The following is a 26466-nucleotide window of genomic DNA, read 5'->3' as shown; positions in this document are numbered from 1 at the left end:
ACAAAGTGACTGTAATCACAAATCTCACAAGGAGATGGAGAAAAGAACTCCAAGAACTCTTGAGAAATTACGTTTGGATCTTCAGGACCTGTGATTATCAAGCAAGATGTAGAAAAGGCCAGATAATTATTCTTTTGTTGTTAATTATGTATGATTTATTCTTAATTTATAACATGAAGGTATACTTTTTGAGAGCCTTCACATATTTGATTCAGAGGTAAAGAGCTCAGTTCATAGAATACTATAAGCAGCATCTGTCGGCACATATGTATACAGCTTTATGCTTTCTTTCAGATCCACTTGTATAACAGATTTATGTTCTAAGATATACAATTGTATAATGCAAAATGAGGACCTTCTTTTTTTCATGATTGTGATCTGTATACTTACTGAGAAGTGGAACCAACTTCCAAATACTTAAAATACATCAGAGATGTGCATAGTTGAATAACGGTTTCTTCTAATGCTCTGATGCAGAGTTGATTTAATTTGTGAGAACTACATTTCATCTGAAACAAATTCAACTGTTAATTATAAAACTACTCACCGTTACATTTTTGCCTTGCAAAGAGGTAGAACAGAAAACGTTACATTTTCTTTATTTCAGAGTTGGTAATAATATCATTGTATGCAGCACTTTTTGTGCGTATATACCTCTTTACCACCGTAAAAATACTCTTCTTGGTTTCGGTCGTCCATAGAAATTTACTTGTCCTCTAGGAGTCTCGGCTTTGTTAACCAATACTGCGCAAACCTTTGTCTTGCGTACTCCATGTAATCGAAGTCGATTTCATTCACATGTTCCTGCAAAATTGTCAAAATGAAGATCAAAATCAAGAATCTATAGGGATTCACAAAATGCAGGTATGATAGAAAGATGACTGTAGAAATTACCGATATAATTCCCCATAAACCCCAAGTGAGATGACTAACAAGTGTATATTTCTCAACATCTTCGAGGAGTTTTTCGACCATAGTCTCACTGGGCTCTTCACCTGGACTCACAAGAACGAATACAATAGAGAATTAAGGCTTTACATTGATTGATTTCTGAAGCTTATAGCAAGAAAAGTAAATCACCTGAATAACTCATATATATTTTCAGAAATCTTTGACGCTCCTCCACGCCTGTTTATTTTAGTCACATATTAAGATATATGAATGATCTTGTATCATTTCAAATGACTTCAGATAGGAACTTACCAGGGTATTTACTATAATCCATGATGTGAGGTGTTTCAGTGTGGTAATCGGCAGCCATCTCGCAGAAGTGGTTGGCAATGTCAAAAGCCACAGGGTTGTAGCATGAATATTCATAATCCTATATTTTAGTAAGACAAAGTAGTAAAATCTGAGTTAGGATCCATGTTCTAGTAATGCCATACGAAAAAGGGGTATAGCTGATTAAACAAACTTATGAAACCTTACAATGATGGTTATTGCTTTGGTCTCTTCATCCATCATTATGTTTCCATACTGTAAATCATTGTGGCAAAATCCAATATTTTCATCATTGTTAAAGAGAGATTTCTCAAGCAAATTAATTTCCGTCTCCATAACATCGAGACGGAAGGACGTAGCTTCTTCTGGTGAAGCCAGTCTCTTGCATGCAGTGAGCCAATTTCTGAAGTTACAGAAAGGAAATTGGAGAAACAGATTCAGAAAGACCAAAAACTTAATGATCTATTAGATAAGCAGAGTATAAATCTAGCAGATAACAATGCAAGGTACCGTAATCTCTCCCAAAGCAAAGCCTTCTTCACACCAGGCATTTCAAGACAGTGAAACTCCTTCATCCTAGTTGCTATTCGACCAGATATTTCCGGATCACGCAAGTCAGTAGCAGACAGGGTCTGAAAGTTCATAGTTTAACAAAGAAATGATAGATTCAGTAAAAAGAACATCCACAAGGCATTTCAAAGAGTAAGTTATATAGATATACCCGTGCATGGAGGAACTCTTCGATACGACCATTGCCAAACCGTCCTAACAACAATGGACCATGACCATGCTTTGACATGAACTCAAACGTCCTGATCTCATCCTCTCGGTCAAAGAAGATCTCAACACCTTCGCCATAAATCCTAACCAAAACCTTACGCGAAGGACCTTTTTCCCTAGTTGGCCATTTGATCTGAAAGACCTCATTGGTCATAGCACCTTTCAAAGGAATAACTTGGAGAGCCTTTGAATCAATCACATCTTCCCACTCCGATGCTATCGCTTGTAAAGCTTCCTTGACTTCACGAGGCAGACGATAATCTTTATTCTCAACGCTCTTTTCAGCAGCACCCATCGTCATTTGATTCCCACACACAGGTAAGTTACTCTGTACAAGATTAAAACAGATACTTTCAATAAAAAGGTGTTTTTTTTTTCAATCCAGGGGAAGCTCTAAGAGTCACAACACAGTGCCACCAAAATTAGGAGTTTTATTTTATATGATCAACTCAATGCAACAAATCCGCAGGCTCCTAAAAATTCTGAATTCCAATCTTGAAACTACAAGATCATATCCTGACTAATCTAGGTTAAGTTTCTACGATATAAAAGGGAACAAATAGGTTTTAATCAATCTTTAGACTTGATTCCTCCACAAGGACGATCTACTTTGAGATTGACACAAACAACACAAGGCTAGGTAAGAAAGCTTACGTTTTTATTAAAGACGATGGATACGAGACGGAGCACGATTGGTCTGAGAATGGAAGAAGAGGGGTTAATGGAGAGAGATGATCACGGAGTTTGAGAGAGAGTGAGAATGTTAATGTTGCGCAGATCGAGGAAGAAGAAACAGAGGATAGGATCAAGGCAAGATCTTGTGCAACAAAATAAAATAGCAGAGGAAATTGAAGGACTATTTTATTAAATAGCGTATAATATTATTTTTTCATTTGACTCCTTTAATTTATACAAGGCTCCTTTTTAAGTACATCTATTTTCAGAACCTCCAAATATAATTTCTTCTATTTTTTTTTAATTTCTTCTATTTATGTGTTTTTTCTTATATTTAGATTAGATTAACGTCTATGGTTTTGGCATCAATTAGCCAGTTTCAATTAGATTTATATTTATTGTTTGCTCAGCCAAAATAAGCCTGAAATTAATAATGTTACAAAAGATGATCAGTTTGTTATATTTCTAAGCGTTACAAAAAAAAACAAATGCCACGGTTTCAAAAATTAAGAACAAAAGATTCCACGTGGCGTCGACCTGTCGGATCACAAAAAAGTGTACATGACATTTGTTTCTCTCTCTCTCTCTTTCGCGAAGTCTCTCGTAGATTCTAGTTCATTAGGGAAGAGATGGAACTTGAGTTCTCTATCTTATTCCAGATGAATCTCCTTCCGTATACAAAAAGCTCTCTTGCCTCTTTGCTCTCTCACAACATTCACAAAGTTTCCAATCATCTGAAGAAAAAAAAATTCAATTTGAAACATCGCTTGAATTTACCTTACTTAGATCTCTGCAAAGAAGACTTGTTACTGAAGAACAAGAAGAATTTGTCTGATACAAACTCATATCGTTTAAGGTAAATGGGTTGATACCATTTTCATTGATTCTTCTTTTTTTTTTTTTTTTCTGGGTTTCTATGAAAGGATACTGAGATTAGGTTTTGTTTGCGTGTGTTTTTTCAGGGATTACGAAAGTCTAATTCGAAGATGAATCCGGAGAAATTTACACACAAGACAAACGAGACGATTGCTACAGCTCATGAGTTAGCTGTGAATGCAGGACATGCTCAATTCACTCCTCTGCATTTAGCTGGTGCTTTGATCTCTGATCCCAGCGGTATATTCCCTCAAGCTATCTCTAGTGCCGGTGGAGACAACGCAGCACAGTCTGCTGAAAGAGTTATCAACCAAGCGTTGAAGAAGCTTCCTTCGCAGACACCTCCACCTGATGACATTCCAGCGAGTTCTAGTCTCATCAAGGTTATACGCCGTGCTCAAGCTGCTCAGAAGTCACGTGGTGACACTCATTTGGCTGTTGATCAGTTGATTATGGGACTTCTTGAAGATTCTCAGATCAGGGATTTGTTGAACGAGGTCGGTGTTGGAGCTGCGAGGATTAAGTCTGAGGTTGAGAAGCTTCGTGGTAAAGAAGGGAAGAAAGTGGAGAGTGCTTCAGGGGATACAAATTTCCAAGCTTTGAAGACTTATGGTAGAGATTTGGTTGAGCAAGCTGGGAAGCTTGATCCTGTGATTGGTCGGGATGAGGAGATCAGAAGAGTCGTGAGGATTCTCTCAAGAAGAACTAAGAACAATCCTGTGCTTATTGGTGAACCTGGAGTTGGTAAAACAGCTGTGGTTGAAGGTTTAGCACAAAGGATTGTGAAAGGAGATGTTCCCAACAGTCTTACTGATGTCAGATTGATTTCTTTGGACATGGGTGCATTAGTTGCTGGTGCTAAGTACCGAGGAGAGTTTGAAGAAAGATTGAAAGCTGTTTTGAAAGAAGTTGAGGAAGCTGAAGGCAAAGTGATTCTCTTTATTGATGAGATTCATTTGGTTCTTGGTGCTGGTAAAACTGAAGGGTCGATGGATGCAGCTAATCTGTTCAAGCCCATGTTAGCTAGAGGTCAGCTTCGATGCATTGGTGCTACAACGCTTGAGGAGTATAGGAAATATGTTGAGAAAGATGCTGCCTTTGAGAGGAGGTTCCAACAAGTCTATGTCGCTGAGCCAAGTGTGCCTGACACTATTAGTATCCTTAGAGGGCTCAAGGAGAAATATGAGGGACATCATGGTGTGCGGATCCAGGACAGAGCTCTCATAAATGCTGCTCAGCTCTCTGCTCGTTACATAACTGGTATGTCAAGATTCTTTTTCATTGGCTGATGGTTGTGGTTTTGTATAGTTTTGTTCTTGGCATGACATTTTTTCGTGTGGTTAATTAGGTCGGCATTTACCTGATAAAGCGATTGATTTGGTTGATGAGGCTTGTGCAAATGTGAGAGTCCAGCTTGATAGTCAACCTGAAGAGATTGATAACCTTGAAAGGAAGAGGATGCAGCTGGAAATTGAACTTCATGCCTTGGAAAGGGAGAAAGACAAAGCCAGCAAAGCTCGACTTGTGGAGGTATGATACAATTGCTTGTTCAAAATATAAGATGGTTGTCTTTGTTCTGGAATAGATGCGTGTTATCATTTTCTATTGAGAAGAGTCTTTAATATAGTTTTTTTCTCCAACTTAGGTGCGGAAAGAGCTTGATGATCTGAGAGACAAGCTTCAGCCTCTGACGATGAAGTACAGAAAGGAGAAAGAGAGAATTGATGAGATTCGAAGGCTTAAACGGAAAAGGGAAGACCTCATGTTTTCTCTGCAGGAGGCTGAACGAAGATATGATCTTGCAAGAGCTGCCGATCTGAGATATGGGGCAATCCAAGATGTGGAATCTGCGATTGCCCAACTTGAAGGAACTTCCTCTGAGGAGAACGTGATGCTCACAGAAAACGTAGGCCCTGAACACATTGCTGAGGTTGTGAGCCGTTGGACAGGGATTCCAGTGACGAGACTCGGCCAAGACGAGAAGGAGAGGTTGATTGGTCTTTCTGATAGGTTGCACCAAAGGGTTGTGGGACAAGATCAAGCGGTGAATGCTGTTTCTGAGGCAATATTGAGGTCAAGAGCAGGACTTGGAAGGCCCCAACAGCCAACTGGATCATTCCTATTCCTTGGTCCAACGGGTGTTGGAAAAACTGAGCTCGCTAAGGCTCTGGCGGAGCAGCTCTTTGATGATGAAAATCTCTTAGTTCGGATCGATATGTCGGAATATATGGAACAACACTCTGTCTCTCGCCTTATTGGGGCACCACCTGGGTAAGCAGCTAATCCTTTACGTTTCAAAATGCTTGTGTTATGAAGTCCTGCCTTGCTTGCTCACATAATTGCACTTTCTCAGGTATGTTGGTCACGAGGAAGGTGGACAACTAACAGAGGCTGTTAGGAGGCGACCTTATTGTGTTATACTCTTTGATGAAGTGGAGAAAGCCCATGTTGCTGTCTTCAACACTCTGCTCCAAGTGTTGGATGATGGTCGATTGACAGACGGTCAAGGGAGGACGGTTGATTTCAGGAACTCGGTGATAATCATGACATCGAACCTTGGCGCAGAGCACCTTCTTTCAGGGCTAACAGGGAAAGTATCAATGGAAGTGGCTAGGGAATGTGTGATGCGGGAGGTGAGGAAACACTTCAGACCAGAGCTCTTGAACAGGCTTGATGAGATTGTGGTGTTCGATCCCCTTTCACATGACCAGTTGAGGAAAGTAGCCCGGTTCCAGATGAAAGACGTTGCTGTCCGGCTTGCTGAAAGAGGAGTTGCTTTGGCGGTCACTGACGCTGCTTTGGACTATATTTTGGCAGAGAGTTATGACCCGGTAAGTCTCTTCATTTCATTGTAATGTCTATAATGTGCATCTCTTTGGTTGGTTTGTTCCGTTGACTGACTCTTGTGGTCGCTGTCTTTTGTTGTATGTGTTAGGTTTATGGTGCTAGGCCGATAAGGAGGTGGATGGAGAAAAAGGTGGTGACACAACTGTCAAAGATGGTTGTGCGTGAGGAAATTGACGAAAACTCCACGGTTTACATAGATGCAGGCGTTGGTGGATCTGAACTTGTGTACCGGGTTGAAAGTGGAGGTCTAGTGGACGCGTCAACAGGGAAGAAGTCGGATGTGCTGATTCATATTGCTAATGGGACAAAGAGAAGTGATGCAGCTCAGGCAGTGAAGAAGATGAGGATTGAGGAAATTGATGATGATGAGGAGATGGTTGAGGATTAAAAGTCTTTCTCCTTTTAAGAGTCTCCAAACGTTTTTAAGTGAGCTTTCAGAGTCCGAAGAGAATGCTCTGTTTTGGTTTTGGTTATTTTGGTAGACTATAATAGTGTGAAACTGTAAAAAGTGTATTTTTATTATGTTCTCGTAATGTAAAATAATCTATTACATAAAATCCGTTCTTCCCATAATCTTTTGGGCTTTGTCAAAGTGGGATCTCATCTTAGTCAATTCTCTGCACCGCTGGATAAGAGTGCCTTAACAATGTCATCAACCATACCTTCACCATGGGGGAAGAAGTGGCCACTTCTCGGAACCTCATGATAGTGAAGCCAAGGAAGCTTTTGTGCAATGTAACGTTGCATTGTCACAGGTACTAACATGTCCTCATCTCCTTGCCACAAATGAACAGAGCCTTTGTTGTTCAGAAACGGATTCTCGAGTTCTACAGGATCAAACTCCCAATTTCCAAATCCAACAATCATGTCACGGTTAATACTCTCATGTATTCCTTGTTGCCTTACTTCTGCCAAATGTGGTTTCCTCGAAGACCCAAGCTTCAAAATGATATCTTTATCGGGCTGAGACAAGATACCGCGATCTCGGTTCGCAACACTCGAACCGGGGAACCATTGTTGTGTGTTCCACCAGTAAATAAGCCAAGGAGCATAGTGAGCAACACGAACCGCCCACTGATCTCTCTTTGGTTGCAAGTTAAAACCTTGAGTGGAAATGTTCAAAGGCAAGTTCTTCCACCAATAGTTAACCACAGGAGCAACTAGTGTTACTCCTGCTAACCGATGAGGGATGTACTTAAGACAACCCCACGTCGCTTGTCCTCCCATCGAGTTCCCGATCACGTAGAATCTTGATCCTAGACTCAACTGATCAGCGAGCTCTTCAACATCCAAAACCAAGCTTTTTGGTGTACGGTTTGGATCCGGATCGCTCTCTCCATAACCCGGTTTGTCAAACGTAACCATATACACGCCTAGTTCTTCAACTAAACCCTGTAAAAAAAAATGAAATTGATCAAGAAACTGATATGAACACTAACTCCGGGAACAGGGTGATGAACTAAGTACCGGAGAGAGGAGAGTGACGAATACGGCGTCGTGTCTACAACTATCGGTTCCATGGATGAAGACGATTTTGTGGTTAGCTTTGTCTCTGGGAAGGCCATGTTCTTTGTAAGCGAGATACCTCCCGTCTCTCAGCTTTATCCGCGGCGCTGTGATCGATGGACCACCTGGGGAGCCACATAGCTTCGGTGGTGGAGGTTTCAAGATTGACTGATAAGTAACCGCCAAGATTATACCAACGATGATGATCACGCTTGAGGAAAGAAGAAGACTGTTACGCGGCCAAGGCTTTATTAAGCTTCTGCTTGATGTTCCAATAGCCATATCACGATCAGGTTTATGTTACCATCAAGTAGATCAAGTTTTCATCACTCACCAACATTCATAGAAAATGTGTTAGCTGTCAAATTAAATGCTACTACTAATTTGGCTATAGGCTACAACTGTCTTACACCCTCAGCTTGTTGGTGAGTACTTGGTTGTAGCACAAGTTTGTTTTTAGATAATACCAAATACCTAATAAATGATGTATAGAAAACTAAGCAAAGCAAGCGGACTATTTTAGTTAGGTGAATCCTCCATTCTCTTAAAAAAAAGACCAAGACAAGTAGCTGAAAAGATCAAAGTAAAGACTAACTAACATGATAAGCTTGAGAAGACAATTGGTCAGGCTTGGTCGTTTTACAAAGTTAATTATGAGTAACCAAACTAAAATTATGATACTTAAAACAAAACAGGTACATATAATAACTCCACTGTGTCCGTGTTTTTTTGTTGTTGTTGGGGTTTTCAAAACTTTTGGGAACTACGAAAATGACCAATACAAACAGTAGACGGCTCTTTTACTGATTCACTGCATCGGTGGTTAAGAGCGTCTTTACAATGTCATCAACCACACCTTTATTGAAGTGAAAGAAGTGGCCACTTCCCGGAACCTCGTGATAGTGAACCCATGGAAGTTTATGAGCAAGGTAACGCTGCAGCGTCACAGGGACCAACATGTCCTCATCTCCATGCCACAAATGCACAGAGCCTTCATTGTCCGAAAACGGATTCTCGAGTTCTATAGGATCAAATTCCCAATTTCCAAATCCAACAATCATGTCACGGTTAATACTCTCATGTATTCCTTGCTGCCTTACTTCTGCCCCGTGCGGTTTCCTCGAAGAACCAAGCCTCGAAATAATATCTTTATCAGACTGTGACAAGAGACCATGATCTCTATTTGCAATACTCGAACCAGGGAACCAAGTTTGTGTGTTCCACCAATAGATAAGCCAAGGAGCATAGTGAGCAACACGAACTGCCCGTTGATCTCTCTTTTGTTGAAAGTTAAATCCTTCTGTGGAAACATTCAAAGGTAAGTTTCTCCACCAATAGTTAACAACAGGAGCAACTAATGTTACTCCTGCTAATCGATGAGGAATGTATTTAAGACATCCCCATGCTGCTTGTCCTCCCATCGAGTACCCGAGCACATAAAATTTCGATCCTAGACTCAGATGATCAGCTAGCTCTTCAATGTCTGAAACCAAACTTTGAGGTGTACGGTTTGGATCCGGATCACTCTGACAATAACCAGGTCTATCGAACGAAACCATATATACACCTAGTTCCTCTACTAAATCCTACAAAATGTTAGATTAGAATCCCAATCAACAAACACAATTACTTAACACATCATTACATGCAAGTAACATACCACTAACAAAAGAATGAATGATTAAAGAACAATGATCAAAGTATTAACATAACAGTGTTGATAGTGTAAATAAAAGCTTAAACTAATTTATCAGAGTAAAACCTTAAACTAGCAGCAGAAACACATGGATTTTAATAATGTAAATAAGTACCTGAGAGAGGAGAGTGGCGTAAATGGCGTCGTGTCTACAACAATCGGATCCATGGATAAAGACGACTTTGCGGCTAGCTTTCTCCCTTGGAAGTCCATGCTCTTTGTAAGCTAGATACCTCCCGTCTCGCAGCTTTATCCGCGGAGCTGTGATCGGTGGACCACCGTGTGAGCCACATAACTTTGGCGGAGGTGGTTTCAACTTGGACTGATAAGTCAACGCCACGATTACCCCAACAATGATGATCACACATGAAGAAAGAAAAACAATCTTTTGAGAAGAAGGCTTTAGTAAGCTTCTGCTTGATGAAACACTCGCCATTTCAAGAGCGGGATAACGACCGGAGGGACAACGGCGACGGTTCTTGAAAGAGAGTTGAACTATTTCAAGAATTATTACATCATAATCGACTAATCGTGTTTTTTTTCGTAATGAATAAAGTGAAAAGCCCATTTATGTTTTTGCTTCACTATCTTACGTACTGGACTGAGACTTAAGGCCCATATGATAATAAGCCCATATAAAAATGAAATGAAGGGAACAAGGGGGAGGAGCAATATATAAAACCTAAATGATGAATTAGGGTTTCTTCTTCGTTCTCCCCCTCTTGAGTAGCAGCAGCTAACAGCAGACTTCGTGTTATTCGGCGGAATCGAAAATGGTGAAGGAACGCCAAGGAGAACGTGTCAGGTCTTTCTTATTATTCTCTTTTTTCCTTCTTTTTCCAGTTTGATCTATCACCACCAAGCTCGTTTTTCATTTTAGATTTGCTCGTTTGTTCTGTTTTCCTCGCTTAACTGAAACTGGTTCTACTTCTCTTGTATTTTCTTAGATTTGAGCTGATTCTTCATTGCTTAGTGATTTATATTATCGACTGTAATGAAACATTTTGCTCTCTCGTACATGGTACCCTGATTGCAAAAATCTGATTTTTTTTTTCTTCGTTCAATTTTGCAGACTCTACGTGAGAGGAACCATCCTCGGATACAAAAGGTGACCCATTTCTTTAATCTCGTTGGTTTCTTTATTCGTATTTGATTTGGCTCCAATAACATTTTATATAATGAACCTTGCTCAGTAGTTTATGTAAGTGAAGTTCATAGAATCGTGTCCTATATAAACAAAGATCCTAGTCTGCATTTGATCAGAGTAGTTTTCTTATACATTTCACAAAATCAAAATTTTTGTTTGTGTGTTGTAGCATCTCCCCATTGATATTTGTGACTCTTTGTCTAGTTAGCTGTCTACATTATCTTAGAGCACTATACCGACATTTTTATTTTAGGGGGTTTTGTCTGTATCATTCAGTCTATACTATGGAGTTGTTAACTGAGTTATAGTTCAATAGCATTCTGTACTACCGAGTTTAACAATTTTATACTGCTAGTGGTCTTGACATTTACTTGAATGTGCAGGTCCAAGTCTAACCAGTATCCAAACACATCGCTTGTCCAGATCGAAGGTGTCAACACCCAAGAGGAGGTGAACTGGTACAAGGGAAAGAGGATGGCTTACATCTACAAGGCTAAGACAAAGAAGAACGGTAGCCACTACCGTTGCATCTGGGGAAAAGTTACCAGGCCTCACGGTAACAGCGGTGTTGTCCGTGCCAAATTCACATCGAACTTGCCTCCTAAGTCCATGGTACTTTGAAACAGATTCTCTAACCATTCTGTCATTCTTTTTGTTGAGAAGTGAAATCTTGTGCTTGGGGTTTTAACTGGACACAATTCCTTGTTTTCTTTCAGGGATCCAAGGTGAGAGTCTACATGTATCCGAGTAACATATGAAGCAATGGAAAATGGCTTGAACTTATATTTTAGCCCTCCTTGGTTTTGTTCACTAGTTTGTTATTTTTGTATTTGATATTGAAAGCATTTCCTTTCTTTGTTTGAAGTGTTTGGAGATTCTCTAAATAGACTTTGATCATGGATTTTGTTTTTGATCCCAAAATTAGAATCGTTTTCTCCCCCCTTGCATGAGTTGAACCTTGAAACATATGAATCTTATGGTCTCATTTCTTAATTGTTCAATGGAATGTAATATAATCGGCGAAGTCCCATGACATCAATAGGCAATAAATACTGATAATCTGAAGGGATGTTATAGGAATTTTTTTAAATCACTAATTATACATTTTTAATCTCAGAATTATTCTTAGAATGTGGTAGTCACAAAAGCCAAAATCGAAAATCACTTAAAATAAACAAAAACATGAGCAACACTATTGTCAAAAAAGGAAACAAAGAAGAAAAAAATTAAAAAACATGAGCAAAGAAGGGTACCTCCTAGAAACATTGGGGACCCGAGTTGTAATGTCGGCCCATTGGACCTTTATTGGGCGCAACTTAAAAAAAATGAATCAGAAATTTGTTCTCCTGTAAACAAAATAAATACCAACAAACCTAAGATTCGTTGAGAGGAGGGTGACCAGACAAGAACTGTGTGTCGACTGCCGTACTCTCTCCGAGTCGGAGCTTCTGTCCCATTAAGACAGCAGCAGCACCAAAAACCCTAAACCCCTTTTTTCCTCACATTCTTTTGTTATTCAGGCCATCTCTCTCGCGATGAATACCTCCCAAGCAACTCGTGCGGCTCTGTTCCTAAACGTAAATATTCTCTTACTTATTCTTTTCAAGTGGTCCAAGTTTTGTAGCATCCATTGGTTGGTTGATCAACTTAATTACCCTCGTTCTACTGCTTATACTTATCGTGGATTGATTAGTAATAGTGATGATTTCGACCAGTACTATGTCGAGAATTTGAAGTTGTGTTGATGTTGTTAAGTAAAACGGAGGGAGGTGAATGCAGTAGCTTAGGAATCTAATCTCGTAGGAACTTTATATGATTTGGCATCCTCAATGTTTTCGTTGTAACTAGTTATTGGTTTTTGCAGGGTTCAAATAGACAAGCGATGCTTTTGCAGCGGAGCTCAACCAGTCAATTATGGGGTTCTGTTAGAACGAGAACTTCGCAGCTGTCTCTGAATCGTGCAAAAGCTGTTAGCTTGAGATGTTGTGCTCAACCTAATAAGCCTAAAGCAGCTGTTTCCGCTGGTTCTTTTGTTTCTGCTGATGAGCTACCGAGCTTGGTTGAGAAACCTGCTGCTGAGGTTATCCATTTCTATCGTGTGCCTTTGATTCAAGAAAGCGCAAATGCTCAACTCCTCAAGGCGGTTCAAACCAAAATATCCAACCAGATTGTCAGTTTGACTACAGAACAATGTTTCAATATTGGGCTTGAATCGGAGTTGAAAGATGAAAAGGTCTCGGTTCTTAAGTGGATTCTTCAAGAAACATTTGAGCCAGAAAATTTAGGTACTTTTGCTTCTCATGCTACTTTTTTTCTCTTTGATTACATAATTCTTTGGGGGTTCTCTGTTATTGATGATTNACCCTAAACCCCTTTTTTCCTCACATTCTTTTGTTATTCAGGCCATCTCTCTCGCGATGAATACCTCCCAAGCAACTCGTGCGGCTCTGTTCCTAAACGTAAATATTCTCTTACTTATTCTTTTCAAGTGGTCCAAGTTTTGTAGCATCCATTGGTTGGTTGATCAACTTAATTACCCTCGTTCTACTGCTTATACTTATCGTGGATTGATTAGTAATAGTGATGATTTCGACCAGTACTATGTCGAGAATTTGAAGTTGTGTTGATGTTGTTAAGTAAAACGGAGGGAGGTGAATGCAGTAGCTTAGGAATCTAATCTCGTAGGAACTTTATATGATTTGGCATCCTCAATGTTTTCGTTGTAACTAGTTATTGGTTTTTGCAGGGTTCAAATAGACAAGCGATGCTTTTGCAGCGGAGCTCAACCAGTCAATTATGGGGTTCTGTTAGAACGAGAACTTCGCAGCTGTCTCTGAATCGTGCAAAAGCTGTTAGCTTGAGATGTTGTGCTCAACCTAATAAGCCTAAAGCAGCTGTTTCCGCTGGTTCTTTTGTTTCTGCTGATGAGCTACCGAGCTTGGTTGAGAAACCTGCTGCTGAGGTTATCCATTTCTATCGTGTGCCTTTGATTCAAGAAAGCGCAAATGCTCAACTCCTCAAGGCGGTTCAAACCAAAATATCCAACCAGATTGTCAGTTTGACTACAGAACAATGTTTCAATATTGGGCTTGAATCGGAGTTGAAAGATGAAAAGGTCTCGGTTCTTAAGTGGATTCTTCAAGAAACATTTGAGCCAGAAAATTTAGGTACTTTTGCTTCTCATGCTACTTTTTTTCTCTTTGATTACATAATTCTTTGGGGGTTCTCTGTTATTGATGATTGAGTTCAATTTCAGGTGCTGAGAGTTTTCTTGAGAGGAAGAAGCAGGAAGGACTCCATGCTGTAATCATTGAAGTTGGTCCTAGATTGTCTTTTACAACAGCATGGTCCACCAATGCAGTTTCAATATGTAGAGCATGTGGGTTAAACGAGGTGACTCGTTTGGAAAGGTCGAGGAGGTACCTTTTGTTCAGCAAGGAGCCACTGTTGGAAAATCAAATAAAGGAATTTGCTGCAATGGTACATGACAGGATGACGGAGTGTGTGTACTTTCAAAAGCTGGTTTCATTTGAGACAAATGTTGTTCCAGAGGAAGTGAAGCTTGTGCCTGTGATGGAGAAAGGTCGTAAGGCGCTGGAAGAAATCAACCAGGAGATGGGTTTAGCCTTTGATGAGCAAGATTTACAGTATTATACTAGACTTTTCAGAGAGGACATCCAACGTGATCCTACCAATGTGGAGCTGTTTGATATCGCTCAATCCAACAGTGAGCACAGTCGTCACTGGTTCTTTGCTGGGAACATGGTTATTGATGGAAAGCCAATGGATAAGTCTCTTATGCAGATTGTAAAGAGCACTTGGGAGGTAAATGTATAGCCCTTCAATCAAAAAAATTATTTAGTTTGAAAATTTAGTTCAAATTAATTGACTCTTCTCTTTGTGTTGAATTTTGCAGGCAAATCAAAATAATTCTGTGATTGGGTTTAAGGATAACTCTAGTGCTATTAGAGGCTTTCTGGTGAACCAGCTACGGCCTCTACTGCCTGGTTCTGTGTGCCTACTTGATGTCAGTGCACGTGATCTCGACATTTTGTTTACTGCTGAGACCCATAATTTCCCTTGTGCTGTGGCTCCTTATCCTGGTGCTGAGACAGGTGCTGGAGGTCGAATCAGGGATACACATGCAACAGGGAGAGGTTCTTTTGTGGTTGCATCCACTTCTGGTTACTGTGTTGGTAACCTTAACATGGAGGGATCTTATGCTCCATGGGAAGACTCGTCTTTCCAATACCCATCGAACCTAGCCTCACCTCTACAGATACTCATCGACGCTAGTAATGGTGCATCTGACTATGGGAACAAATTCGGAGAGCCTATGATTCAGGGATATACCAGGACATTTGGAATGAGACTACCAAGTGGGGATAGACGAGAATGGTTGAAGCCGATTATGTTCAGTGCAGGGATTGGACAGATTGATCATACTCATATAACTAAAGGGGAGCCAGAGGTTGGGATGCTTGTTGTTAAGATTGGTGGACCTGCTTACCGTATTGGCATGGGAGGAGGAGCAGCTTCAAGTATGGTTAGTGGTCAGAATGATGCAGAGCTTGATTTCAATGCTGTGCAACGTGGAGATGCTGAGATGTCTCAGAAGTTGTACCGTGTTGTCCGTGCTTGTATTGAGATGGGTGAGAAGAATCCCATTATCAGCATTCATGATCAAGGTGCTGGTGGAAACTGTAATGTTGTGAAAGAAATTATTTATCCACAGGGTGCAGAGATTGACATAAGAGCAGTCGTTGTTGGTGATCATACTATGTCAGTGTTGGAGATCTGGGGAGCTGAATATCAAGAGCAAGATGCGATTTTGGTGAAAGCTGAGAGCCGGGAGATTTTGCAGTCAATATGTAAGAGGGAAAGGCTTTCAATGGCTGTGATTGGAACAATTAATGGGGGAGGTCGCTGTACTTTAATCGACAGCACAGCTGCAGCAAAGTGCAGTAAAGAAGGGCTACCTCCACCTCCACCTGCTGTGGATCTTGAACTTGAGAAGGTTCTTGGTGATATGCCTAAGAAGACGTTTGAGTTCAACCGCATTGCTTATGCACGGGAGCCACTTGATATTGCTCCTGGGATTACATTGATGGATTCTTTGAAAAGGGTTCTGCGATTACCATCAGTTTCTTCGAAGCGGTTCTTAACAACTAAAGTGGATAGATGTGTGACAGGTCTTGTTGCCCAGCAGCAAACAGTTGGACCATTGCAGATCACGCTTGCTGATGTTGCAGTTATTGCACAGACATTCACAGATCTAACAGGTGGTGCATGTGCCATTGGCGAGCAACCAATCAAAGGCTTGCTTGATCCAAAAGCCATGGCTAGACTAGCTGTTGGAGAGGCTTTGACAAATCTGGTTTGGGCACAGGTCACTTCACTTTATGATGTTAAAGCCAGTGGTAACTGGATGTATGCTGCCAAGCTTGAAGGAGAAGGGTCAGCTATGTACGATGCTGCAATTGCTCTATCTGAAGCGATGATCGAACTTGGTATTGCAATTGATGGTGGAAAAGACAGTCTTTCTATGGCAGCTCATGCGGACGGTGAGGTTGTTAAAGCTCCAGGAAACCTCGTGATTAGTGCGTATGTTACCTGTCCAGACATATCAAAGACAGTGACTCCGGATCTAAAGCTAGGCGATGATAATGGTATTCTCTTGCATGTTGATTTGGCAAAGGGAAAGCGGAGATTAGGTGGATCTGCACTGGCTCAGGTCTTCGGTCAGATTGGAAACGACTGTCCTGATCTTGATGATGTTCCATATCTGAAAAACGTTTTCGAGGGCATTCAAGCTCTCATTGCTGAAAACTTGGTATCTGCCGGACACGACATCAGTGATGGTGGAATAGTAGTAGCAGCTTTGGAAATGGCCTTTGCTGGAAACAAAGGTATAAATCTCGACTTGGCTTCGAATGGAATTAGCCTTTTTGAGACTTTGTTCTCTGAAGAACTTGGTCTTGTGATGGAGGTTAGTAAGAAAAACCTAGACGCTGTGATGGAAAAACTCCGTGGTTTCAATGTTACTGCTGAGATCATTGGAAACGTCTCTGATTCGCCGTTGATAGAGGTAAAAGTGGATGGGATTACTCATTTGAGTGAGAAAACTTCATTCCTCAGAGACATGTGGGAAGACACCAGTTTCCAGTTGGAAAAGCTGCAACGATTGGCATCTTGTGTGGAGATGGAGAAAGAAGGTTTGAAGTCTAGGCATGAGCCTAATTGGAAACTCTCATTTACTCCTTCCTCAACCAACAGTAACTATATGTCTCAGGGTATGATCGCTCTCAGTGAGGTTTTTTTCTTTATTTAGTCATATATAGAGATTATTTTTGCTGATGAAAATGTTTTTTGTTTATTGTATATGCTCTCAGATGTTAAGCCAAAAGTAGCTGTGATCCGAGAGGAAGGTAGCAATGGAGACAGAGAAATGTCGGCTGCATTTTATGCTGCTGGTTTTGAACCTTGGGATGTTACAGTGTCTGATCTTCTAGCCGGAGATATCACCCTTGATCAGTTCCGCGGTATTGTGTTTGTTGGAGGGTTCAGTTATGCGGATGTTCTTGACTCAGCCAAAGGATGGGCTGCTTCAATAAGGTTCAACGAGCCTGTACTGAGTCAATTTCAGGAGTTCTACAAAAGACCAGATACGTTCAGTCTTGGAATCTGCAATGGATGTCAGTTGATGGCTCTGTTAGGATGGGTTCCAGGTCCTCAACTTGGCGGGTCACTTGACACGTCGCAGCCAAGGTTTGTTCACAACGAATCGGGGAGGTTTGAGTGCAGGTTCACAAGCGTGACCATAAAGGACTCGCCATCGATAATGCTGAAAGGAATGGAGGGGAGTACTCTAGGGGTTTGGGCGGCTCATGGAGAAGGACGGGCTTATTTCCCGGACGAAGGAGTCTTGGACCATATGCTTCACTCAGATTTAGCACCATTGAGATACTGTGATGATGATGGGAACATGACTGAAGCTTATCCTTTTAACCTCAATGGTTCACCGTTGGGAATAGCAGCTATATGTTCACCTGATGGGAGACATTTGGCGATGATGCCTCATCCTGAACGTTGTTTCTTGATGTGGCAGTTTCCATGGTACCCAACAAGCTGGGACGTTGAGAAAGCTGGGCCGAGTCCGTGGTTGAAGATGTTCCAGAATGCTAGGGACTGGTGCTCTCAGCTTTAAAGTCATGTGTAGCCAGTGTTCTTATATCTGCAGGATTATATTGTACGTTGGTGTTTTGCAGAGTTTTTGAAAGTTGTCGACAAGATCATATGCTTTTAGTGAGACTTGATGAATGTTTTTTTGTCCTCCACGTTGTATTCAAACTCTGGAAATTAAACATGAATTATTCTCTTTCATCTCTGCTTGCCCATTAAAAATAAAATCTTTTTCCCCACCAAAACAATGAGACGCACAAGAGCAGTTTTGACTTTTGAGATGCCAAACATGGATTTGACAGGTTGAATAGTTAAAACTTATTGTTTACTTCTCAAAGAAAAAAGATGCAATTCTCCAGCCAAGCTTTGATAGAATTCTTCTCTGCAAAATCATTGCTTTCAAACATACAAGCAGTTGGTACACATAGTTTGGTCATCAATTCGTTTGCACTACAACAATGTCAAAACGTAGCTTATTTGCTCTCTATCCCCCTGGTTCATTGTGTCCATGTATAAATTAATCAAAGAATGCAATTCTCCAGCCAATCTTTGGTTCTTCTCTTCATAATCCTTAGATGCACTATAAAATGAGCAATGGATCATCGGGATTTCACTGTCGCATGACCGCTATCAGCCAAATGCTTGTGTAGTTTTGTTCTGCCCATGGTAGATATAAATGGTGAGTCGTCATTTGCATGACAATATGACATACTGCTGGAGAATAAGAGAAATGACAGAAAGAAAAAATATCTAATGAACCAACCTTGACTCAAACTCCTCTCCACATCTATCGCATTCATTATTACTGTTTTTCTTCGCTGTGCCCTGCGTTTTGATATATATGAGTTCCAAGAATTATTACACCAAATATGTGATTAAGTGATGCTACAAGGGGGAGAAAGATTTTACCTTGGTTTTCATTCCTCTGGTGGATTTCTTTGATCTGGGAACCTTCTTGTAATCCTGCGCCTCCATGTCTCGATTTACATACGGAGTAGTATCATCAGCTTCACTGCTCTTTTCCGTTAATCCGCCATTGTTATTCTTATCCTTACCCTTCTTGCTTCTGCGCCTCCGGCCTGTGCTCTTCCTGTTATCATACAGCATTGAATCTGCCTCATCCTTCTGAGAATCCTCAAATGCTCTGGAAGCTGAGTCCGAGGCATTCACATTTTCGTCTGAATCACCGTCGTCTCCAGGTATCTGTACTTTGATGGTATCATCTGCCATTTCTTTTCCAGCATCCTGTTTATTTCTCTCCTCCTTAGCTTCTTTATTCCTACCGGTGCTTTTCTGGTTATCAAATTCGCTGAACTCTGCTGTGTCCGTCTCAATCTCGACTTCAACTTCATCTTCTTCTATTGCTACAGCATTCTTTCGCTTATTCTTCTGCCCAAATACCATTTTCTTGAGTAGACTCATTTCGTCATCGACATCCTCATCCTCACTTTCACTAGATCCTTTCATATCCTCCTCTGCCCCAAAATACTCATCATCTGTTTCATCAGCCTCACCTGAAACTTCCTCCTTAACATCTTCATCTTCACCGTCAATATTAAACCCCTCCTGAAACTTCTCATGCAGCTGCTCTACACTTTCAGATGGGTCCAATATCCCATCAATCTCTTCCTCCTCTGTTTCCTCTTCATAATCAGTGAGTGACTCTCTCAACTCCGCCACTTTCTCTTTGTGCTTCTTCGACTGTTCATGGTTTTTCCACTGCTTCTCACTTTTGAACTTCTTGCTACAAACAATGCAGTAGAGCTGCTCATTCTTCCTCTCTGAATCATCATCCTCCTCTTCCAATACATTGAACCCTGCCCCTTCCTCCTCTCCCTCTTGAGCCTTAGCCCATTCAGGCTCCTCGTAGTTCATAGCTCTCTCCAATCTCTCCTTCTCCATCTTCTTCTTCCTCTCCCTCTCTTCCTCCTTCTTCTTCTCCATCTCCGCATTCTTCTTCACCATCATGTCAATCACTCTCTTGTCCCTCTTCTTCACAAACTCTGCCAAACCTCTCACAGTATCATTATACTCTCTCTTAGCTTTCTTCCTCAGCTTCTTGTTCTCCTCCTCCATCAACCTTCTCGATTTCCGGTTGGGTCCAGCCACCACATCATACTGATCAACCCAGCAGAAATCCATAAAAGTGCAAAAACCTAACCAGTAATTATAAAACGCCGTCACCTGAGCGTAAGGACTCTCTAGATTCCCCATAATCGGAGCTTCCCTCACAGAATCCATCCTCAAACCTAACGTTCTCGCGAACTTAATCTCGTTTAGGTAAACGCTGTTAAACACATCGTAGAACACCTTGTAGAATCCTTTCCCTGTATCTGAATACCCGGAATACACAGTGGTAGAGAAGAAAGCGAATAGATCCGGAACAGAGCCGCCAGGCATTCCACCTGATTTCGAGCCACCGGCTGAGCCATGGTCAGCGAATAGAATCTGAGATCGGTGAGAATCATACCAGGCTCGTTCCTTGGGATCGGATAGAACCTCGTAAGCGTGAACGAGCTCTTGGAACTGCGCGGTGGCTTCAGCCTCAGATAATCCACCGGCTTTCATAAGCTTGTCGGGATGACGCTGTAGGGCTAATCGCCGATAAGAGGATCGAATCTCGTCCGGCGACGATTCCTTGCTGATTCCGAGAACCTCGTAGTGACATCGTTTCTCCGAGCGAGACGACGAAGACGCCATCTCCTTGTTTCTTTTTAGGGTTTAGACTATTTTTGTCGTTAGTCTTATAATTAATTTCATTCTTTATCTTCAGGGCTTTTAATATAAACGGAAACTAAAGAAAAGTATCTTATTAAAGAAAAGATCAGATTGTTGTTAACAGTAGTGTCCTAGAAGAGCAAACAAAGCATTGAAGCCATTTACAGACAAGTTTGTGAATGCTCCTCGCTCTTTCTTTATACTTGGAGACAAGAATCTCACTAATTCTCACCAACCTCACGCACTGAAGAAGTAGAAGATGTTTTCCTCTCTATGCTCAAATTTGAGACGACATTGTTATTGTTGTTACCTTTCTCTCTGAAATTATCTCTAAGGAATTCAACGGCCATGAATGTGAGTGCTGAGGCTGGAATATACCACATGACCCTTGGGACACTTCCCCGGAAAAAACCCTCTGGACCTTCCTTCCTCCATATCTGCCCAACTGCATCCAGCCATCCCTTGTACCTACAATTCAACGAGATTACCAAGTTCAATCAAAATAAATTCTTCAATCTTATTGGGATGGCTCTGTTTAGATGATCATTGGAATCTGTAAAGAACATGAGACATACTTGATCGTCGATCCTTGCACTTGCAGTCTTGTTTTTACAACATCGAGTGGAGTTGTCAGATATGCGCTTAGTCCTGGAGAGACATTAATTAAACATGGGTCACTATGCTGGATGAGCTATTCGAAACGAATTCTTTTATAACTCATCTCATTCTAACGTACCACCAGCTAATCCTCCCAATACGAGACCCTCTATCGAACTGTTGACTCCATACTGTGGAAACTTTTTCTTTCCCTGATCTGTTAGATCCTTTAATGCTTCATAGAACACTACCTGAGAGGGAAAACAGAACGAACATGAGAACAAGGACCCTAAGATGAATGGAGGTAACACTTTCACTGGAGTCATACCATAAGACCAGCAAAAGGCACATCCCTCGCTAGTGTAGACCAATATCTGTCAGCAGAGAAAGGAAATATAACTATTACATGAGTCTCTTGACACGATTGCGACAATTAGAGTGATGTATATCCAATTTGTATCATAATAGCCTGAACAAAAATAACATACCCAGCATACAGTCCTTTAGGCCCTTGCTCTTTCCATATTGAGCATCCAGCTTGGAACATACCAGTATAATAACCATACATGTCACCTCTTGGTTTCACCGGAACACTGTTTCTCGAAATAAAAGAGCTCCAGGAGCTACTCGTTCCCTGAATTTGCATCCGCTGCTTTATGACTTCACAAGGAACATATACGAACGAACCAAGTGTGTCACCTGAAACACGGGAAGAGGCAGAAGAATACAAAGGAATCAGAAGCTTTATAACTTCAGATAAATCTAGGTTTACTTTCATTTTCAATCTTTTTGGATATCCCCTCATGAAGGGTATGAAAAACATACAGCCACAATTTTTCATGATGATATCACAACAAGGCCAGTCAATGACGTCTCATGATAGAGTAATAAAAATTGCAGATCTACATATTCTCAAGTACGCAATCAGCAATTCTTGCAACCTTAATCTTGTGTGGTTTGGTGAAAACCTGGGTATTATCTATTAATGACCCACCATATCCGTAAGGTAGAATCATCACATGTCTGATATATGATTCTTCAGCCAGGTGATATCAAGTTTCATTTCTGCTGCATGCTTGGCATTCTAAGTCAATTTGCAATTAAATGGACATATGTTTCCCTCCTATCTTTACAATTATTTCAATGATAAGATGACTGTGAGAGAGACAGTTAGATAACATACCAACAGCTCCTGCTATAAAATGGGCCCAGTGCCCTGCTAAGCTGGGATGAGACTCTTCGATCCATTTCTTTGTGGACTCAATAAAACCAAAGTAGGTTGCTCCAGTGGCAAGAGATCCAGTGACTCCAGGAGCAATGCCCCTATAAAAGCCTAAAATAAGGTCAGTAGCAATATATTTAAACAAAGAATACGGACCATAGATAGTTTTCTGTTCCAAGTTTGCAGCACAAACATGTACAGCATAGACTGTGTGTTGCTTAGAACGATGATAAGTAGGAGAATGAATCACACATAGGCATGCCTCAAGAAGAGAAAAGAGGGATACATTTCACATTTTACAAAGAGAATGGAATACACAATACAGCCATACTTGAAAGCTGAAAGAAGATGAAGTAAAAGCGTATGGATGAAATACCTTTCAATCCATCACCAACCCAGACAGTCCGGAGCATTTGCGGAATGCTCTTTTGCCTCTGAAATCAACAACAGAACACGATTAGAGATGATGATACACTCCCAAAAGGCCACTCAAAGTGACGTCTGGTTAATCATACCTGAGTTGCATTCATGATAATCTGACTCTGAAGTCTGGTTTTGAGAGTATCAACAGGATGCATCATCCCTTCTCCAAAAGCTCCAGCTAAACCTCCCCATAAGAACTCTCTCCAAACTACATCAATGATTGAACGTTAGACTAATTGACCAAGACTTGCAACTACTGAATTCCGACGAAATTGAAAAATCAATGCCACTGAACATGATCCAGGTGTTTATCACAACAATCACCAGACGAAATCTCAACCTTTCCGCTAAAAAATAGTCATCGTTTCAGCGTAATCATGATCATCAATCAAATCTACAACGATGAAGGCGAAGAAGAGAGACTCGTCGCTTACCGAAAAATTGATCCGGCGTGGCTTTGATTTCGACGCTCTTACGATAACTCAAAGGAGGTTGCTCATGGCTCGAATCGGAGCTCTTCTTCGCCATTTCCGTTACTGAAGCTCCTCGAACCTTCCAAGAGTTGTTTGTTAGGGTTTATGAGGTTTTAATGAGAAAGCACAGTTGCGCTTCTCCCAAATTCGCCGTGACCGGCGACGAATAACCAATTTGTGAACCGCAACGATTTACTGAAAACAATTAAAAAATTAGTTTTTTATATTTTCAGAAAAAATCTTATGGGTAAAATTGTAATTTCATCAGTTCATAACTCTTCTCCAAGAAATTAACAACATAATTAAACGAGAGCCGTAAACGAAATCGGCGGCGAGTTTTCCCGTGTATACACTCTTCTTTGATTTTCTTGTTGCAATTGCAAACCAGTGTAGATTGGATCGTCTTCAATTTTGAGAATCTTGTTAAATCATTGAATTAGTACTCTTTTAGTAGAAGATCTTCAAGTGTTATATAAGTTATTACAGTTTTTATTATTTGGCCTCAAATGTCAGTAAACAAGAAAAAAAACGCGACCAACAATAGAGGTTTCCTACATGATAAAACAACCACAAACGTCAAAAGTAGATAGATATTAAGAAACTTCCATTAGTTTCAGAACATGACTGAACCCGATAAACAAAAGTTTCAGAACTGACGCAAACGTAGGAAGGCTCAACATTGTAGAGAAGACTAGGCTCTCTTAGCAACATCACCATCGTCAGTATGATCAAACCCATCTGGACCATTCTCTGTTTTACCGTTCTCTGCATCACCAAATTGATTGTCACTGCCACCAAATTGTTCATCTCCCCCAAAACCGCTTTCAAGCTGATGATCCGTATCGTTGCCTAATGGTTGGTTGCTGCCAAACTTTTCATCAAAGCCTGCATTAGTGGAGCTGCCTTGGGTAAAGTTGTCACTTCCACCAACACCACCTGCAACACCATATCCACCCCCACTGCCAAAATTGCTTCCATAACCACCACCAACGGCATTGCCACCATATGGAGAGTTACCTCCATAACCACCATCGTTTCTACCATAAGAAGGGTTCCCTCCGTAGCCACCAGCACCACCTCCATAACCAGAACCTCCCCCGTAACCACCGGCATTGCCTCCGTAACCACCATCTGGAGCACCATATCCACCACCAGGACCACCAAATCCCCTTCCTCCAAAGCCACTTCCTCTTTCAGTTGCGTAATTCACCCTAATTCTCCGACCATGAAGGTCCTGTATGCAAGCCACAAAAATAAACAAAAAATGACGAATTGACAATGCTAAACAAAGAAGGTACAGTTTTACCGTTTTCTGAATCATCTAGTCTCGACACAACAAAGCTTTTTTCTTTTGTAGTGAGATTTACAATCTACAAACAGAATGATATATTGCTCCACAGTTCAGCTCTTCATTAAGAAAGAGCAAGTCACTGCTTAACGGATGAATAGTATTTCAAGCTAGATGATGACACCTACACCATCTATGTTGCCAACGATTTGAAAGGGCAAAAACTCAAGTGTTCTAGAAACATGGCTCGACAGGGGACAACCGATTTTTGAAAATGGTAAAAATTACAGAACAAGAGACTGGGCCAGAAAAGGAAAAGAAATGACAAAGGAATAAGTCACATGACACTTGAGTATCAAAAGACGCTGCAACATTTGTTTGTTACCTGTCCATCCAATTGCATGGCATTACTAGCCTCCTCGCTTGACGTAAATGTTACGAAAGCAAAGCCCCTTGATCTGCCAGTTTCACGGTCCACAATAATTTTCGCTGCGATTAATAAACTTAGTCAGTTGCCAAGAGTAAAACGACGAAAATTATTCAGAAGCAAGTAGGAGTTAAAACTTAAATGGCTAGAATTTTGCAATAACATAAAAGAAGATACCATCAACAACTTCTCCATATTTGCTAAAAGCTTCTCGTAAGCCAAACTCATCAGTGCTGTAGGAGATACCTGAAGCAACATAGACAATTTTGAGACAAACAAGCAGAGAGAAATAGAACCAAAAAAAAAAAGTACTCTCTCACACAACGGAAATAGAGATGTAATCACCTCCAACAAAGACTTTCGACGAAGACATGCAACGGATGGTCTGTAGCATTGAGCTAGAGGCAGTGACATGAGAGCTGGTCTGACTAAATATCCTTCCAACTTTACTTAAGAAAGCCATGTTGAGTAAACACGTATTCTGGAAGCAAATGAAAGAGCATTCACTTAATGGTTAGATAAATTAAAGACATACCAAAATATAGATAGCATCTTCCGAAATCCAGAATCATAAGAGAAAACTCATGAATAAATACGTAAGACCCATCAATTCAATCGTCAATAAAAGTAAGAAAAATGACTTCTTTCACAGAATAAAATCAAGCACAATACAAGAAAAATACTTAAAAATGATCTGTTCTCTTGTTTTGCTATACGTATGAGACACAATATCAGATTACAAAATTTCTAATTCCAGCAACAAACATCAGTTCGAAGGTGAGAATTTCACAAAAAGATTAACAAAACCATACAAAGGTCAACTCACTAAACCTCATAAATCGCTTCATTCAGTAGTCAGAACCATGAAATGAAACGTCAATAAACACATCTAAACTCCAAATCAGGCTTGCAGACGAGAATCGCAAACAAAAATATCAACAAACAGAAAACAATCTAACTTCGGATCAACGAATGACACATCAGAATAAACAAAAAAAATCGAATCCATCCATAAAAATTCGAAGAATCGACGAGAGACAGTAACTCACTCTTTAGGGTTTAACGGAGATGGTCTCTCTGGAAGCGTCTTTCAATTCTCGCCAGTAGTGAAAACCCTGAAACCAATGTATACCAGAGAGGCTTATGCTAAAGAGTTTCGGTTATCCTGTCCGTTGATTTATTTGTCATTCATCTTGACCGTTGATTTGGATTCACCCGCTGATTTTGAGTTTTATTTTGACCCGGTTAGTATAAACCAACCAAATTGAGTCTAAACCGGAAACCGGATTAAAATGATCAAATCTTTTTTTATCTTTACTTAGCAAATGGCGAAAAATAGTTGATTATTTTCAGTAAGCAAAAAAAAAAAAAAAACTCCTTGACGCGTG

General features: G+C 40.7%; 9 protein-coding genes across 11 annotated transcripts in view; 3 read left to right on the top strand and 6 right to left on the bottom strand.

The window, feature by feature from the left end:
- LOC104751302 (probable choline kinase 2) overlaps window positions 1-2823 on the bottom strand; it is a 3434-nt gene extending 611 nt beyond the window's left edge. The window contains exons 1-8 of one of the 2 annotated variants that reach the window (XM_010473222.1): window positions 2656-2823; window positions 1943-2329; window positions 1732-1853; window positions 1429-1624; window positions 1204-1321; window positions 1081-1128; window positions 895-995; window positions 775-804 (exon numbers count right to left, since the gene is read on the bottom strand). In XM_010473222.1, coding sequence (XP_010471524.1) covers window positions 775-804; window positions 895-995; window positions 1081-1128; window positions 1204-1321; window positions 1429-1624; window positions 1732-1853; window positions 1943-2302 — 975 coding nt within the window. In that variant the 5' untranslated portion in view covers window positions 2303-2329; window positions 2656-2823. Of the gene's footprint in view, window positions 1-443; window positions 805-894; window positions 996-1080; window positions 1129-1203; window positions 1322-1428; window positions 1625-1731; window positions 1854-1942; window positions 2330-2655 lie in introns of those variants that run through there. The other variant, XM_010473221.2, reaches the window with a different exon arrangement.
- LOC104751298 (chaperone protein ClpB1-like) lies at window positions 3316-6972 on the top strand. The gene is made up of 6 exons (XM_010473214.2): window positions 3316-3532; window positions 3639-4812; window positions 4901-5082; window positions 5198-5823; window positions 5906-6383; window positions 6488-6972. Exons 2-6 carry the CDS (start codon window positions 3663-3665, stop codon window positions 6785-6787), a joined length of 2736 nt encoding a protein of 911 aa, XP_010471516.1. The 5' UTR covers window positions 3316-3532; window positions 3639-3662; the 3' UTR covers window positions 6788-6972.
- On the bottom strand, window positions 6900-8402 carry LOC104751300. The gene is made up of 2 exons (XM_010473215.1): window positions 7867-8402; window positions 6900-7791 (listed from the first exon to the last, which is right to left on the bottom strand). The coding sequence occupies exons 1-2, from the start codon at window positions 8185-8187 to the stop codon at window positions 7009-7011; spliced, it is 1104 nt and encodes a 367-aa protein (XP_010471517.1). The 5' UTR covers window positions 8188-8402; the 3' UTR covers window positions 6900-7008.
- On the bottom strand, window positions 8564-10122 carry LOC104751296. Its single transcript, XM_010473212.2, has 2 exons — window positions 9717-10122; window positions 8564-9491 (listed from the first exon to the last, which is right to left on the bottom strand). The coding sequence occupies exons 1-2, from the start codon at window positions 10035-10037 to the stop codon at window positions 8706-8708; spliced, it is 1107 nt and encodes a 368-aa protein (XP_010471514.1). The 5' UTR covers window positions 10038-10122; the 3' UTR covers window positions 8564-8705.
- On the top strand, window positions 10272-11690 carry LOC104751297 (60S ribosomal protein L35a-3-like). The gene is made up of 4 exons (XM_010473213.2): window positions 10272-10406; window positions 10674-10709; window positions 11132-11360; window positions 11465-11690. The coding sequence occupies exons 1-4, from the start codon at window positions 10375-10377 to the stop codon at window positions 11504-11506; spliced, it is 339 nt and encodes a 112-aa protein (XP_010471515.1). The 5' UTR covers window positions 10272-10374; the 3' UTR covers window positions 11507-11690.
- On the top strand, window positions 12128-18131 carry LOC104751295 (probable phosphoribosylformylglycinamidine synthase, chloroplastic/mitochondrial). 2 transcript variants are annotated; one of them, XM_010473211.2, is made up of 6 exons: window positions 12130-12227; window positions 13110-13207; window positions 13495-13915; window positions 14005-14573; window positions 14665-17041; window positions 17141-18131. In XM_010473211.2, the coding sequence occupies exons 2-6, from the start codon at window positions 13166-13168 to the stop codon at window positions 17953-17955; spliced, it is 4224 nt and encodes a 1407-aa protein (XP_010471513.1). In that variant the 5' UTR covers window positions 12130-12227; window positions 13110-13165; the 3' UTR covers window positions 17956-18131. The 2 variants fall into 2 exon arrangements, with proteins under 2 accessions (XP_010474334.2, XP_010471513.1); XM_010476032.2 differs by lacking the exons at window positions 13110-13207; window positions 13495-13915 and adding an exon at window positions 12613-13033 and having other exon boundaries at window positions 12128-12325.
- LOC104751294 (DNAJ protein JJJ1 homolog) lies at window positions 18239-20706 on the bottom strand. The gene is made up of 3 exons (XM_010473210.2): window positions 18840-20706; window positions 18694-18755; window positions 18239-18587 (listed from the first exon to the last, which is right to left on the bottom strand). Exons 1-3 carry the CDS (start codon window positions 20628-20630, stop codon window positions 18530-18532), a joined length of 1911 nt encoding a protein of 636 aa, XP_010471512.1. The 5' UTR covers window positions 20631-20706; the 3' UTR covers window positions 18239-18529.
- Window positions 20726-23423, bottom strand: LOC104751293 (mitochondrial substrate carrier family protein E-like; the record flags this gene model as incomplete). Its single annotated transcript, XM_010473209.2, is given in 9 exon segments — window positions 20726-21116; window positions 21224-21296; window positions 21385-21496; window positions 21574-21619; window positions 21734-21944; window positions 22429-22578; window positions 22844-22901; window positions 22983-23098; window positions 23325-23423. Coding segments are annotated over 9 exon segments (1107 nt in total). The 3' UTR covers window positions 20726-20869.
- Window positions 23830-26215, bottom strand: LOC104751292 (glycine-rich RNA-binding protein 5, mitochondrial). The gene is made up of 5 exons (XM_010473208.2): window positions 26128-26215; window positions 25424-25559; window positions 25256-25324; window positions 25037-25140; window positions 23830-24597 (listed from the first exon to the last, which is right to left on the bottom strand). The coding sequence occupies exons 2-5, from the start codon at window positions 25539-25541 to the stop codon at window positions 24055-24057; spliced, it is 834 nt and encodes a 277-aa protein (XP_010471510.1). The 5' UTR covers window positions 25542-25559; window positions 26128-26215; the 3' UTR covers window positions 23830-24054.

This window comes from Camelina sativa, chromosome 16 (assembly GCF_000633955.1).
Source record: "Camelina sativa cultivar DH55 chromosome 16, Cs, whole genome shotgun sequence".
NCBI lineage: Eukaryota > Viridiplantae > Streptophyta > Magnoliopsida > Brassicales > Brassicaceae > Camelina > Camelina sativa.
The sequence above is the reverse complement of the archived record's forward strand: the minus strand, read 5'-3'. Positions and strand labels throughout refer to the sequence as shown.